Source organism: Rhincodon typus, chromosome 28 (genome assembly GCF_021869965.1).
Source record: "Rhincodon typus isolate 14 chromosome 28, sRhiTyp1.1, whole genome shotgun sequence".
In the NCBI taxonomy this organism is placed as follows: Eukaryota; Metazoa; Chordata; class Chondrichthyes; order Orectolobiformes; family Rhincodontidae; genus Rhincodon; species Rhincodon typus.
Window position 1 is genome coordinate 2,540,518 of NC_063359.1, and position 16,520 is coordinate 2,557,037.

General features: G+C 41.8%; 1 protein-coding gene across 1 annotated transcript in view; it reads left to right on the forward strand.

Moving 5' to 3' along the window:
• The window catches only part of LOC125486338 (lectin BRA-3-like), an 81,866-nt gene extending 72,485 nt beyond the window's left edge, over positions 1–9,381 (forward strand). Inside the window, exons 4-6 of the mRNA XM_048613339.1 lie at positions 3,170–3,294; positions 7,811–8,032; positions 9,281–9,381. Coding sequence (XP_048469296.1) covers positions 3,170–3,294; positions 7,811–8,032; positions 9,281–9,381 — 448 coding nt within the window. The remainder of the gene's footprint in view (positions 1–3,169; positions 3,295–7,810; positions 8,033–9,280) is intronic.
• The last annotated feature ends 7,139 nt before the right edge of the window (positions 9,382–16,520 follow it).

Sequence of the window (16,520 nt, forward strand, 5' to 3'; positions counted from 1 at the left end):
CTTCCCTGAGATCATCCTCCACCAATTCCTTCTCTTTGGTGAATACTGACACAAAATATTCGTTTAGGATCTTGCCTACCTCTTCTGGTTCCACACAGATTCCGTCCTTTGTCCTTGAGTGGGCCAATCCTTTCCCTGGTTATCCTCTTGCTTTTTATATACGTGTAAAAAACCTTGGGATTCTTCTTAAACCTGTTTGCTAGCAACTTTTTGTGACCCCTTTTAGCCCTTCTAATTCCTTGCTTAAGTTCTTTCCTACTTTCCTTAAATACTTCAACAGCTTCGTCAGTTCCCACCCTTCTAGACCTTACATATGCTTCCTTTTTCTTTTCGACCAAGATCATAACATCCCTGGTCATCCAAGGTCACATAACTTGCCATACCTATCCTTCAATCTCACAGAAACATGCCACTCCTGAACTTTTATCAATTAGTGTTTGAAATACTCCCATATATTTGATATGGATTTACCCTCAAACAGCCGCCTCCAATCAAAATTCTCCAGTTCCTGCCGAGTTTGCCTTCCCCCAATTTAACACCTTCACCCAAGGACTGCTGTTATTCTTATCCATGAGTATCTCAAAACTCACAGTATTATGGTCACTACTCCCAAAGTGCTCCCCCACTGAAACTACACTCACCTGGCCAGGCTCATTTCCCAAAACCAGGTCCAGTGTAACCCTTTCCCTGTTGGAATGTTTACATACTGTCAAGAAACCCTCCTGAATAGTCCTTACAGATACTGCCCCATCCAAGCCCCTAGCACAAAGTGAGTCCCAGCCAATATTGGGGAAGTTGAAATCATCCTCTGCAACAACCTTGCTGTTTTTACATCTTTCCAAAGTCTGTCTATGTATTCTCTCCTACTTCTCCTACTGACTGTTGGGAGGCCTGTAGTATACACCCAGCATTGTGATTTCACTGTTCCTATTCCTGAGTTCTACCCATATTGCCTCACTGCACGAGTCCTCTGATATATCCTCCCTCAGTACAGCTATGAGATACTCCTTTCCCAGTAATGCAGCTCCCCTATGCCTTTTACATTTCAAACTACCTCGCCTGCTCTTTTTGGCAGCATTTCCCTGCCTGTTCTTGTTCTTAGTCATGTTTGCCTTGGTTTCTACCTCTCCCTCAATTTCTGCATCTACTACTCTTCTCCTGTTTCCCAACCCCCCTGCCACACTAGCTTAAACCCTCCCCAACCATGCTACCGAGTCCCCCCCCAACCACCCCCCCCCCCCCCCAAGAAATCAGTCCCTGTCCTGCCAGGTGTAACCCATCCACTTTGTACAGGCCCCACCTTCCCCAGAACTGGTCCCAATGACCCACAAATCTGAAACCCTACCCGACACCGCATCTTTTCAGCCACATGTTCATCCTCTATATCCTGTTCTTTCTACTCTGACTAGCTCATGGCACTAGTAGTAATCCTGAGATCCCTACATTCCAACTATCTTCCCAGTTCTCTATATTCTGCTTTTAGGACCTCATCCTTTTTTTTTACTTATTTCGTTTGTACCAACGACCACTGGCTGTTCGACCTCTCCCTCCAGAATGTCTTGCAACAGCTCTGAGACATCCATGACCCTAACACCCCAGGAAGCCAACGGACAATCCTGGACTCTCATTTGCAGCCACAGAAATGCCTATCTATTCCTGTTACCACTGAATTGCCTATAACTATAGCATTTCTGTGCCTATTTCTTCCACCCTCTGCAGCACAGCCAACCATGGTGCCATGAATTTGACTGCTGCAGTTATCCTGAGAGGCCATTCCCCTCATCAATATCCAAAACAGTATATCTTTTTTGCAGGGGAATAGCCACAGGAGATTCCTGCGCTGCCTGCTTAGCCCTCCTGTTCTGCCTGGTGGTCACCTATTTCCTTCCTACCCATGGAGTCTGAGTCTGCAGTATGGCCATATCTTTTTATGTGCTTTCCACGATACCCTCCGCTTTACAAATGTCCCAGATGATGCTCCAGCTCCGAATCTCGGGCTTCCAGGAGACACTTCTTGCACAAATACAGGGCCCGGGCACTGGAAATGTGCCAGCTTTCCACATTGAGCAAGAGGAGCAGGCTGTAATTTGGAGCTCTCCTGCCTTGTCATACCCCTTTAATTAATCCTTACAACATCAAGTACTTCTAATACTAAATTGAAGCTGTTGGTGCTCTCTGCTCCGATAACAATTTCTCAAAACTTACCTGCTACTCACCAACCACAGTTCCCAGAAGCTGTTTAGGCTTGCTTTTCTTTACTGTCTGGAACTCTTGCTGCCAACCTTGCTCTCACAACGTTCTGTCTCCTCTCCTCTGAGCGTTGCCTCTCCTGCAAATGAGCAATGTCTCAGCACCCTCTGGTTGGATCAAATTGACTAATTAACAGAAAACAGAGAGGCACTGAATGTAAGTCAAAGAATCATACGATACAGAAGAGGCCCTTCAGCCCATTGAGTCTGTACTGCCAAAAATATACTACCAACTATGCTGGACTCACTTTCCCACACTGGGTCCATTGCCTTGAATAGTATGACACTTAAAGTGTTCAAACAAGTACTTTTTAAAGGTTGTGAGATTTCTCACCTCAACTACCCTCCCTGGTAGTACACTCCAGATCCCCACCATCTACATAGGTTATTACTATTAGATTTCTGAATGCATTTTAAAAGTAAAAATAGATTTTCAGTTCAAAATTTGGAAAATAAGTTAACGTGAAGTTCAGCTATCTAAAATTTTTAATCTTGTGAAGTAATTAAACTTACTGCTGCATTGGAGAAGTGACCAAGAGCATGATGCAGTTGTCATTCACTAGCTGTTCCACTGCTTCCCACGTGCTTTATGCTGTTGTATTGGCAGAATTCTGATATTCAGTCATAACATAAGAAATACAAGAAGGAGTAGACCGTTCAGCCGTTCAAACCTGCTCCACCATTTAATAACACCAGGCTAGATCTTTATGTCAGTGCAAAAATATTACAATTTTCCTCTGAAAATCTTACAATTAAATAACTGCCTTTATGAGGTCAGGATGTCCTAAAATGCTTTTTAGCCAACTAAGTGAAAGATAGTTGCTTTTATTATCAGAATAAAATAATATTTAATTAATGTCATTAGTGAATTCCTACCTTCTTTTCAGGCCAATCATATTTTTTTCTCCTATTAATTGAAGGTTCTTAAAGAAAGATTTAATGAATGGAGATTCAAAGGACTGTGTAGAGATGGATGCAAACACAGGACTACTAATGGACAGAAGCTGCTCAGAAATAAAAACATTTGTTTGTAAATCAAAAAAATGTAAGCAAAATGGTTTGGGAGAATTTTTACTGGAATATTTTGGGTGTTGCCTTTATGAAACTGCTGCAAACAAACAAATAGCAAGTATCAAGTAGAAGGTTTTCATGTACTATCAATTTAAAACTGTCATCACCCTCCCTGAACATTTGCAGTAATCTAAATAATTGCTTAAGGGTATTAATTGCTTAATTTATCTTGGCATGTTAGCAATCAGACTGCAAGCATGATCAGAAAAACAATACGCTAAAAATGTGGAGCATATTAACAACCTTAATCCTTGGCTGTTCTTTGCCCTATGGTAAATTTGATCCACAGCCCACGACATGTGCCAGAGGTAGGGCAAAAAGGCCAATCCTAATTCTATTCCAACCTGTATACCTTGAACCCAGAGATAGCAATAATTGTAGATGCTGGGACAGAGTCAATACAGAGTGGAGCTGGAGGAACGCAGCAGGTCAAACAGCATCACACGAGCAGGAAAGTCCACATTTCAGGTTTACATCCTTCATCAGGCATGGGGAGGGGGAACGGAGCTGGGAAATAAATAGAGGAAAAAGAGGTGGGGCTGGGGGAAGAAAGGTGGGATGACGATAGGTGGATGCAGGTAGAGGTAGTGGGGATTGGTCAGTGGGATGGGTGGGGCGGATAGGTGGGGAAAGAGATGGACAGGTAGTGTCAGGTCAAGGAGGCAGGGATGAGAGAGAGGCTTGAACATGGCATGAGGCCGGGGATGGGGAGATTTTGAAACTGGTGAATACTCTATTAAGGTCATCAGGCTGTATGCTCCTGAGGCAGAATATGAGGTGCTGTTCTTCCAGTTTGTGTGTGGCATCATTGTGGCACTGGAGGAGGTCCAGGATGGAAATGTCACCAAGGGAGTGGGAGGGGGAATTAAAATGGTTGGCAATTGGAAAGTGTTATTGATTATAGTGTACAGGGTGCAGATGCTCCGCAAATTGGTCACCGAGTCTGTGCTTGGTCTCACTGATGTAAAGGAGACCACATCGGGAGCAACAGATACAGTCGACCAGGTTGGAGGATGTACAGGTGAATCCCTGTCAGATTTGGAAAGATTGTCTGGGGCATTGGATGGTGGTGAGAGAGGAGGCGTAGGAGTAGGTGTAGCACCACCTGCGGTTGTAGGGAAAGGTTCCAGGTGTGGTGGGGTTGGTGGGGAGTGTGGAGTGGACAGGGGAGTCATGGAGTGAGCAGACCCTACGAAAGGCAGATAGAGGTGAGGAGGGAAATATTTCTTTGTTGGTGGGATTGGATTGCAGGCGGTGGAAATGGCGGAGGATAATGCACTGGTTGCGGAGGTTGGTGGGGTGGTATGTGAGGACCAGGGGGACTCTGTCCTTATTTTTGTTGGGGTCGGGGTTTTGGGGGCAGAAGTGCAGGAAATGCAAGAGATGCATTTGAGGGCATTATGAATCAATGAAGTTGACGTCTTTAATGTAGGAGGACATCTGGTATGTCCGGGAGTGGAACGCTCCATCTTGGGAGCAGATGTGGTGGAGGCAGAGGAATTAGGAGTAAGGAATAGCATTCTTGCAAGAGGGTGGGTGAGAGGAGATTTAGTCAAGGTAGCTATGGGAGTCGGTGGGTTTGAATTGTGCTGAGACGGTTACCAGAGATGGAGATAGACAGCTCCAGGAAGGGGAAGGAGGTATCGGAGACGGTCCAGGTGAATTTGAGGTTGGGGTGAAAGGTGTTAGTAAAGTTGATGAGCTATTCAATCTCCTCATAGGAGCATTTGGCACCACCAATATAATTATCAATGTAGCAGAGGAAGAGGTGAGGGATGGTGCCAGTGTAACAGCGGAAGAGAGACTGTTCCACGTGACCTACAAAGAGGCAGGCATAGGTCGGACTCATACGGATACCCGTAGCCACCCCTTCATTTTGTAGGAAGTGGGAGGAGTTAAAGGAAAAGTTGTTGAGAGTAAGGAGAAGTTCCATTAGGCGGATAAGGGTGTCGGTGGAGGGGGACTGGTTGGACCTGTGGGAGAGGAAGAAGCAGAGGGCTTTTAGGCCATCTGCATGGGGAATACAGGTGTACAGGATTTGATGCCCATGGTGAAGATGAGTTATGGGGCGCTGGGGAATTGAAATTCTTGAAGGAGGTGGAGGGTCTGGGTAGTGTCCCGAATGTAGGTGGGGAGTTCATGTTGTTGGCCTCAATTGAATCCATACCTGCATTAAAGCTTTCATACCAAAAGCAATAAGTGCTTGAGGCTCTTCATCTTTTATAAATTAAAAATTGAGCCATCGACAAAAGGAGAGCATAAAACCGCTTATTATAATATTATAAATCTGTCAGAATGGCAAAGTCATCACTTCTCCATCCGTGTCAATGATGTTAATCCTTTTATAGGAGTCTTCTCTCTGAGCCAAACTTCATTATGCAAGCTTGGTCAAGAGCCCAAATTTTCATAAAAGGATTATATGAGTGCAGAGAATTGTTAACTTGACTTGATTTACAGTTTTATGGTGCTGTTACAATTCTTTTTCTCTGTGCGTATAACCTGTGAGTGATAATTTGAGATTCTGCTTGTTTGACACTTTGGATGACGGGACATGAAAGTGACACAAAATGGCATGTAAGTACGAAGTACAGTTAGAGTCATAGACATCCATAGCTAGTCATTCATGTACGTTTTAAAGGTTGTGAGGTTTCCACCTCTACTACCCTCTCACGTAGTGCATCCCAAATTCCTAGCACCCTTTGAGTGAAAAGATTTTGCCTCAAATCCCCTTTAATCCTCCTGCCCTTCACCTTAAAGGTATGCCACCTCGTTTTTGACCCTCAAACAAAGGGAAACAACTGCTTCGTATTCACCATGTCTATGCCCCTCATAATTTCATGCAACTCAATTAGGTCTCCCCTCGGCCTTCTCTGTGTTAAAGAAAATAACCCAAGTCTATACAGTGTCTCTGAATAGCTAAGATACTCCATCGCTGGCAACATCCCGGTGAATCTCCTCCAGTACAATTACACCTTTCATGTAGTGAAGCAATCGAAACTGCACACAGTACTCCAGCTGTGGCCTAACCAAAATTTTGTACATCTCCTCCATAATCTCCTTGCTGTTATAATCTATGCAACAACTGTTAAAGGTAAGTGTCCTATATGGCTTTTTAACAATCCAAATATCTTCCCTGTTGTCTTTTTGTTTATTCATTCATGGGATGTGGATTTCGCTGCCCCATCCTTAATTTTCCAAGAGGGCAGTTAAGAGTCAACCATATTGTTGTAAGTCTGGAGTCACCTGTAGGCCAGACTGGATAAGCATGGCAGATTTTCTCCCCTAAAGGAGACTAATGAACCAGATTTTTTTTACTGACAATCGACAATGGTTTCATGGTTGTCATTAAAACTCTTAATCCTAGATTTTTATCAAATTCAACGTTCACCATATGCCAAGGCAGGATTTGAACCCAACTCCCCAGAACAGTATCCCAAGATCTCTCTGTTTCACTGAGCTTCCAGTGTCCTGCCATTCATTGAGAACTCCCTTGTCTTGTTACTTCTTCCACAGTGCATCACCTCAGACTTTACAGGGTTAAATTTTATCTGCCACTGATCTGCCCAATTTGTATACGTCTTCCTGTAACCACAGACATTCTTCCTCACTATTAAACGCCCAACCAATCTTCATGTCATCCAGAAACTTACTTACCATAGACCCCCCACATTCTCAAATATACCATGTATATATCACAAATAATAAGGGACCCAGCAGTGATCCCTGTGATACACCACTGGGTACTGGCCTCTAGTCACACAAATAGCCTTCTACTACCATCCTATATCCCCTACCACTCAGGCAATTGAAGATATGTGGAGGGCATGAATTGAAATGGAGGTTATGAGGGGTCGTTGAGGCTGTGTGTGAGGCATGAGTTGGCCTTCAGTTGTCATGGAGACATGGGGAGTGGGTTTAAATAGTGAGTGCTACACTATCTGAAATGTGAGTAAACAATTTGGGCAAAATCTCAAAGAACCAAGGCCAACCTCTTAACCAGAGATAGTAGGAACTGCAAATGCTGGAGAATCTGAGATAACAAAGTGTAGAGCTGGATGAACACAGCAGGCCCTTTTTTCTGAAGAAGGGTCTAGGCCCAAAACGTTAGCTTTCCTGCTCCTCTGATGCTGCTTGGCCTGCTGTGTTCATCCAGCTCTACACCTTGTTATCCCAACCTCTTAACCAGCCAGCTTTGAACACAGCCGCCTTTGTTGTTACTTCCAATCTGCTTCTAGGGTGCTGGGCTCAACTCTCAATCACTGCTGCCTAACAGTGCAAAAGTTAAGTCTAAAGAGAAACTTTCTATTTTCTATGAGTCAGGTCTGCAAAGTTGGGAAACCTCCTGACTCAAACTGCCTGCCTTGATCATGTAAATTTGACCCTGAGTGAAAATACAACCTTGAGGAAGAGTATGCAAAAAGAAAATAATGTTCCTTTTAGTCAACAGGTAATCAATTTTATTCCTTCATTGTTTGCGTTATTTGATTTAGTTATGGACTGGTTTCTGAAAGAGGAGAAGAGGGGACTAAGTTCCAAACCTCCGTATTCTTACGATTCAAGAGCAACTTTAGCTGAAGCCAAAATCGCATGTTTGCAGCGAGGGACTGCTTGCACGGCAGTGCTGGAGACTAATGTTCCAAACATTTTCTATATTCTGCATTCTTCACCAATCATTACACACAACTCTGTTTCCAACATCTATATTCCATCAGGTAAGGCCATATGTTTCAGATCTAAATTTTCCTTAGCTTCAAGTTAGTCAGCGCATAAGAGTGTACAGAGATTTTTTTAAAATTGGGACCAATTTTTGACAGTTAAATATCCTGACTGCTGCAGAAATGAGAAGTCATTTAACACACAGGCTGTATTTAGAATTGTCTGCCATCTTTGCTCACTATCAATACAGGATGTGGCACAAAGTTGTGCCATCAGAGAAAGGCCTCAACCAAGTTCAGGATTGTATGCCAGGCTGTCTTATGGGGCCATCATTATCAAGGGAGAGCTAAAACTGTGGGAGTGGACAATTATGATTTCTATGTAGAACCTGGCAAATCATGCTTGCTTTTCCTTGATTACTGCTGCACTTCCAGCCCGACAAGGAAATAACTTTAAAAATCTAAACTTATCTTTTAACCCTAATCATTTCCTTATTGGACAGATTTGGCAGTAAGACAAATAATGAGTGCTGTAGGTAGGTCCCAACTACATCATAAGGGTCCAATATGTATATAACTAAAATAATCTCAAAGGCTTTGGGCAGGTATACTTGATACCTGCAGTAAAAACTTTGGCAGATCCATTTCCTCAGACTTTAGGATGAGCAACTCCAGATGACCTGGAGAATGTCATCTGATTCAGTTTCCTTCTTTTGCAATAATTTTCATTTCCTTTTCCACTGATGTTCTAATTTATCTAAAAAAATATAAATCAGAAACAGACTCTCAAACCTAGACAACATGCATATTCTGATGATCTAATTTTGCTGTTGCCAATTATGATTGTCAAATGTAACTATCAAACTCAATAAGCATAATAAAAACAGAAAATGCTGGAAATATTAAACAGGTCAGATAGCACGTAGAGGGAAACTGAGTTAACATTTCAGGTAAATGACCTTTCATTTAATCTTAACAATGTTAGAAATGTTTAGAATCTTTTGAAGGAGAAAGTAGCAAGTAGAACTAAAGAGACGATCTATAGGGTAGAAGGTAGGTTGGAGGTGAGATTAACTGACAAAGCATTTCAGGTTCAAAGATACTATCAAAAGTTCAAAAATTACTACCCAATATGGATGGTAATGGTCATGGGGAAAAAAAGGATATGTCCAGATAAAATGTATATAGCTATATATCAGCCATCTGAATGCAGTGTGAAGGGATAAAGAAAGAACATGACAAGATCAAACCAGCACAGAACAGAATGAATTCAAAGGTTAGAATTTAAAGTTCTTGAATTCACAGTTGACTCCAGAAGGTTGCAGAGTGTTGAATATAAAGATGAGGTGCTGTTTCTCAAGCTTGTGTTGAACTTCACTACAACAGTATTGCAGACTAAGGAGTGAAAGTTCTGAGTGGGAACAAGATGAAAGTGTGAAATGATAAGCATCAGGAAGCTCAGGGATATGCTTGCTGTCTGAATGGAGATGTTCCATAAAATGGTCAACCAGTTTCGCCCTAAAATTCTCCATGTTATGGGGACAACATCATAAACTGTGGATACACTATATTAATTTAAAAGAAATAAAGGAAATTACATTGCACTTTGAAAGTGTGTTTCAGACCATGGATGGTGAATCCAAATTGTGTGTCAGTAAGCAAATTATTGCTGAGGAAGTACTGGTTATTAGCACAGTCAGCTCTCCCTCCCATCACTGCTGATGGGATGACTGAGGGGGGTAATAATTGCCTAAGTTGGTTTTGTCCAGCATTTTGTGGTTAGGAGTTACCTGGGCAATTTTCCACATTGCTTGACAGATTCCAGTCTATCGCTATGCTGGAACAGCTTGACAGGGCACATGGCTAATTCTGAAGCGCATGTGTTCTATGACATTTTTGGAGTGTTGTCAGCACCCGTAGCCTTTGCTGTATACAGCCATTTTTTGATATCACATGGTTGGTTTGGTTGACTGGCATCTGTGATACTGAGGACCTCAGGAGTGACAAACCTACACATCTTGACCACTGTGGAGGACGGATCAATAGAGATTGCCATGGTGGCTGACCATGAGTATATCATGTAAGATATCCCTGGTGGAGAGGATGAACAGATTCTGTAGTGTATAGATTAAACAGGCACAGTGCTGTCCACGCCATTTGACAGTATACCAAATGCTGAGCTGCAGCAGAGTGCAGGGATGCTTTACCTGCAATGATATTGGTACAGCAGCCTTTTGAATTGCCCCATGGGAACTATTTGAATAGAACAACTGCCATATGTCTTTCAACCACAAATATAGACCAGTGATTCCCTCCACCATAGCTGAGGCCTTATGAGGATCATTACTTAGAACTGGCCAAGAATGAAGAAGTGTCATTAAACAGGGATGATGAAACCTCTGGACAGATGTTCTTCATTTATTGCCAGTAAAAGTAGATCCATTCCAGGCTGCATCTTCAGTGAAAATGTTTTCATGGACAGCACTATGTATTTCAGATTATATTGTCCTTTGGGTTGTAAAAAGTCAATCAATACCTGCATGGATCAGCTTATCTCTCACATTGATGACATTATCACAAGAAATTGGAGTTCTATGCTGAACTCACCATCTCTGGGCAGCTGAGACATTTCTGTTTTCTGCATCTTCCTCCTCTTTCACATTTAATTCTTCTTCTTCCTCTTTTGAACCTTGTCAGTCTAGCACTTTACCCCTTTAAGGTCTATGCCTCTGCGGAGGTTCAAGTTGTGGAGAATGCAGAAGACCATTACAACATGCAAGACCATTGTTGAGAATGCCGCACCCAACTAGTTCAGGTACCAGAACTGTATTCCCAGATTCCTGATGGTCTGCTTGATGATGATCCCTGTAAGCAGATGCCTTTGGTTGTCGGGTGCATGTAGCTCCATCTCAGGAATATTAAAAGGGGTGAATAGCCATTACTTTACTGAATAACCATTATCACCTAGAATTTATCCACAGAGTTTGGGAGGTGCATGAAGAATTGTGGCACCCTGGACTGTCAGAAAATGAAGGGGTCAAGCTGAAAGGAAAGAGAGTGCACACACTTTGTAGTCACAGGCTAGTTGAACATTGAGGGTATGAAAGCTGTTCCCGCTAATGAATCTCACCAAAAGATCACTTGGTGCTTTGATGTCCACATGGTTGCAATTCTTGATACTGCACCCCTGACGGTATCCAGCGATGGAGGCAAACTCCTTTGTCCATTGTGCCTGCAAGGTCACATATTTTTGGAATTGAATAAATTGACCAGTTCTCAAAAAAGGCTATTTGGAACCTGTGAGTTTTGTGGTGTGTGTCAGGTAGCAGTTGTTATGATTGTCCACCTAGGAAATTCAATGTCACTGGTCATGGGATCTATGGGTCCTTACATGGCTGATGAACCCAATCTTAGAGCCACATCTGTGACCACACATTTGGTAGATGTTTCCTGGAAATGGAATTACTCCTTATCCTTGGGATCACCAGTGTTCCTTTGTCATGATCCTTTTTAGTACTTCCTCTTGCCAGTGGGTGTTCTTAAAGAATTGTATTCCTTCATACAAGAGCTTCCTTGAAGTCACTTTTGTTTTGAACAAAGGTGTTCCTCACATTTACATCAATATTGCATTTCTTGAGAGAAAGCTTTCAGGGAGTCTTTGAAATGTTTCCTGTGTCTTCCTCTCATCCAAGTGCCTTCCTTGAGCTGGGTGAAAATGATTTGCTTTGCACTCAGAACGGAGGCATCCTAAGCATGTGGCAGGTCCAGTGGAATTGTTTTCAGATGATCATGACATGGGTTCTGTGGAAAACATCCATTCTCTGGTTTAGGCAGCACCCCTGTAAAACAACTTTCTAGTACAATTAGATATTTCATATAGTGCAGTGACCATGCATACATGCAGTCTTGCAACTGTGGCCGAAACATTTTCTGCAGTTCCCATGTTTATATTCTACGCCTCAGTCTATAAAGGCAAATATCCTGTATGTTTTTGTGACAACCTAATCCAACAGTTCTCCCACCTTCAGGGATCTGTGTATGTGACGCAAAGGTCCTTTATTTCTCTACACATCGCAACATCTGATCATTTATTGTGTTTCCCTTGTTTTGGTCGTCTTCTCCAAATGAATTACCTTTTCATTTGCTGCTGTTCTATTGATATCTTCCTGTAGTTGCCAGCTTTTTTCTTCATTATAAACCACATGGTCAAAATTGTTGATGAACACAGCAGGCCAAGCAGCATCAGAGGAGCAGGTTCGAGATCCTAAACGTCAGCTTTCCTGCTCCTCTGACACTGCTTGGCCTGCTGTGTTCATCCAGCTCTACACCTTGTTATCTCAGATTCTCCAGCATCGGCAGTTCCTACTATCTCTGGTCAAAGTTGTTGCTGCCTCTATACCTCTGGTTTGTGTGATATAAGTTGTGTGATTTATATACATTTTCATATCATGTATTTTAGAATTTGGGTTTTAGACTTAGTGCCATGTGGATTTTGGTCTGTCTGTATGAGAGTTATAATGATTAATTTTCTCAGTATTTCTAGAGCCATGGTTTTTAAAACTGGTATGAAGTGGGAGTCCATGGAATGCTAATGGAAAGTTGTTTGCAGTGGGAATGTTTTACAAGTGGATAGTGTTAACATTGAAGACATTGGTTGCTTTCAGTTAAAGGGAACAGGAATTGAGTTTCTTTTTATTTAGGTGAAAAGCCACCGCTCAGGACTTCTGTTTTCAGTTCGCAGTTGAAGTTAGATGTATGAAATGGTTTCTTCTAGAAAAAGGAGTTAGTTCAGAAAGATAGGAAACTGGTTACCGTTAATGTTTCAGGTTTTAGTTGGGAGTTCCAGACCAGATGTGTTTGGCTAGAACCAATTTGAGCGGAGTATGTATAAGCTCAGTTGTGTAAATATTCAAAGAAGATGATGTCAAACTCTAATGTCTGAAAATTAAAGATAACAGTTAAATCAAACCAATAGATATGATGAAGTAGGGAATGCTCTCTGGTGTTTCAGTACTGTAAAGAGATAGAATATTGTATTTTTACTGTGTTTCGACATCTCTTAAATTGTGTTATATGTAAGTAGCTTGCTTTATTTTATTTTAGCTTATCTTTTGCATTAAAACTTTTTTTTATTGTTAAGACCAGAACAGTAGCATTGAGTGCTTGTAATCAATGGAAAACTACCTTGTTCAATAAAAACAAAAAATACCAAGCCAGATTTCAGTCTGGATCTGACTTGTCCACTTATAACATCAGGTCAGATTATAATATCTTCCTGTGACTTAGCATGCAGCCGAAGCTGGCCTGCTATGAGTACTTAATTTTTTTTTTTAGCTGACTTAGTTGTGAATTGGGTGGGTTCTCACAGTCATCCTTCCCTATCCTGATGAAATGTGCAGGGATGATGATGGGAAATTATTGTTTATAAAGGCCCATCACTTCCTCTTCTTTTCTTGTTCCCTCCAATATTTATTATTCATCTGTATGTAAAATTATCTTAAATATCAATAGCTTCTTGCTGTAAAGCATTTTATATCATAATAAGTGTTTGCTACGAAACAGCAGCAACTTGTTGAAACAGGCAGCCTCCAGCTCAGCCACATTTTGACTTTTCTCACACTCAATCAGTGACAGAAGATGGAATCTTCCCTGTTCCTGAACGACGTGAACATTGGTGAGTCATTTGGGAAAATATGGCAAGATTGGAAAAATTAGATTCTTGACCTTGAGACAGACATCCAATTCTGAAGACAAATTCTGAATAGCCAAGGTCTTTTAGCCAGGAACAAAAACAGAAGTTGCTGGAAAAACTCAGCAAGAGTCTGGGGCAGCATCTGTGAAGAGAAATCATAGTTAAGTTTCGGGCCTGGTGACTGAGGAAGGGTCACTGGACCCAAAACATTAACTCTGATTTCTCTTCACACATGCTGCCACACCTGCTGAGCTTTTCCAGCAACTTCTGATTTACTTCATCCGCAGTTCTTTCAGTTTTTATCTTTTTACCCAAGGTAGGGAAGTCCAAAACTAGAGGGCATAGATTTAAGGTGAGAGGGGAATGATTTAAAGGGACCTAAGTGGCAACTTTTTCATGCAGAAGGTGGTATGTGTATGGAATGAGCTGCCAGAGGAAGTGATGGAGACTGGTACAATTACAACATTTAAAAGGCATCTGGATGGGTACATAGGTACATGAATAGGAAGGATAGGAGGGATATGGGCCAAATTCTGGCAAATGGGACTAGATTAATTTAGGATATCTGGTCAGCATGGATCAGTTAGACCGACGGGTTTGTTTTTGTGCTGTACATCTCTACCACTTTATGACAATATGCTCTTGCATACAATGTTGCATTTCTTGGATGATATGGGGAGTGGAGTTAGGGGCACATATTATTAGTAATCATACAGAACTTACAATCTCCTGTTCTATTCATGTGACATACCTGGTGCTGCATTGAAAAATCTCAGCGTGTATCTGTCTCTGTAATGTGTGAAGGGACTAGAAAGTCTTGTGTAACGGCTAGCTTTCTCCATTCACCTTCCTCTGCAAATCCTCTTTTGAAAGAGACATGGAATACTTTTAAAGACAGTGAAAGGACAAATGCATTGATGTGCAAACGACCTTGCGTCAACAGCAAAGAACTTAAAAGGAATTGAAAGGAAGAAAACTAAAGAAACTCAGCAAATCCTGTGATTCAGACTGGTGTCACTCACTTTTTTCTGTGACTTTTTCTTTCCATTCTTAATATCCATGTGTTGTCTGTCTTTGTGTGTGTTCATTTGTGAAGGAAGAAATTTAAGAAGGGATAGTATTTAGGGTATGGAGTTGTAAGTTTGATTTGATTTTAGTTTGATTTGACTTTATTGTCGCATGTACTCAAATACAAAAGTATAGGACTACAGTGAAAAGTGTATAATGTCACCACACAAGGCACCATCTTAAGTACAAGTACCTACATATATAATCTTGAGAACAAGATAGAAAGAAGTAACAAAGTTAAAAGTTGAGCATTTTGTACAGTGACACCTTCTTAGTTTTAAGTAGAAAATAAAGAAATAAAGCTGAAAGTTCAAACGTTACAGTCTTTCTTAAATGCTTAGCCACAATGGGACCACACTTCGGGGATCACCTTGAGACCAGAAGTCCACACTGAGGCCACGTTGGGCCAAGAGACTCCCATGTACCTCCAAAAGACCAACATGCCAGGCTGAGAGTCAGTTATGCCTGGCAGAGAGACTGCCACACTGGGCTGAAGATCTGCCTCATCAGACTGGGAGACCATCTTGCCAAGATGGGAGACCCACGCCAGGCCGGGAGGCTGCCTCACTAGGAGGGGCGTGGGGGCGCCTTGCTATGTCTGTGCTGAGTCTGAGGCCGGGAGAAGAAAGAAGATAGAACGAAGAAGAAAAAGCACAAAACAGAAGAATAAAGAGAGAAAATAAGAAAAGTAAACAGGCGGAATGGATGAGCTCCATCTGAAGCGTCCTATTCCGCTGCCATCTTGGATCTTAGTTAGCAATTCATATTTACTAAGTGCATTGGTTAAATCAATTTGTTCACAATAAACAGTTATTTGCTTGTTAAGTACAAAAACCTGTTGAGGGTGGCACGGTGGCTCAGTGGCTAGCACTGCTGCCTCACAGCTCCAGGGACCTGAGTTCAATTCCGGCCTCGAGTGACTGTGTGGAGTTTGCACATTTTCTCCATGTCTGTGTGGGTTTCGTGCGGATGCTCTGGTTTCCTTCCACAGTCCAAAGATGTGCCGGTTAGGTGGATTGGCTATGCCCTTGGTGTCTAGGATGGGAAAACTAGGGATAGGGTAGGGGGTGGTTCTGGTTGGGATGCTCTTCGGAGGGTTGGTGTGGACTTGATAGGCCAAATGGCCTGCTTCCACACTGTTGGGATTCTATGATGAGTACATGCTTTTAACCTGACTTTGTCTGTCAGGCAAATTGGGAATTTTGGATTGTTGACAAGATTTTTTCACATTTGTGATGACACCAGAAATAGTGGGGCCTGATTTTTAGAATACTACCCCAATGAGTCATGACATTTTTCACTGCCTGAACATTAAATACATCCTAAGGGAATACATAGAAGAAAACTGGAGGTTGCACACTTGTTACAGAAGATATCCAATTGTACTTAGTTTAGTTTTAAAGAAAGGAAAACTAGGCAGCTTCTGTTAATTACGTGCAATCCCCCTTACCAAACTTTTCTCTCTTTCCTATACTTAAGCAGTGCTTAAAATTAAAGCAATAAGGATAAATTCCATTCCTAACTGAAGACTACAAAATTAGATCTGTTTACATTAATGGGCATGAAGTCAAGCATTTCTATATTGTTGTAATGTGGGGAAAGTTAGATTTCTGTGCACATATACTCAAAATTGTGCTTAATATTCTCCCATTGCAAATAAGGCAATTTACATTCGCAATCAGAAGAATAAACCCACTTACAATTGATGAAAAGTATTCTCTTAACGTTCCAACAGCAGTAATGCAAAAACTAACTAGGATTAATGTGTGCAAAGGTCACCTCTAT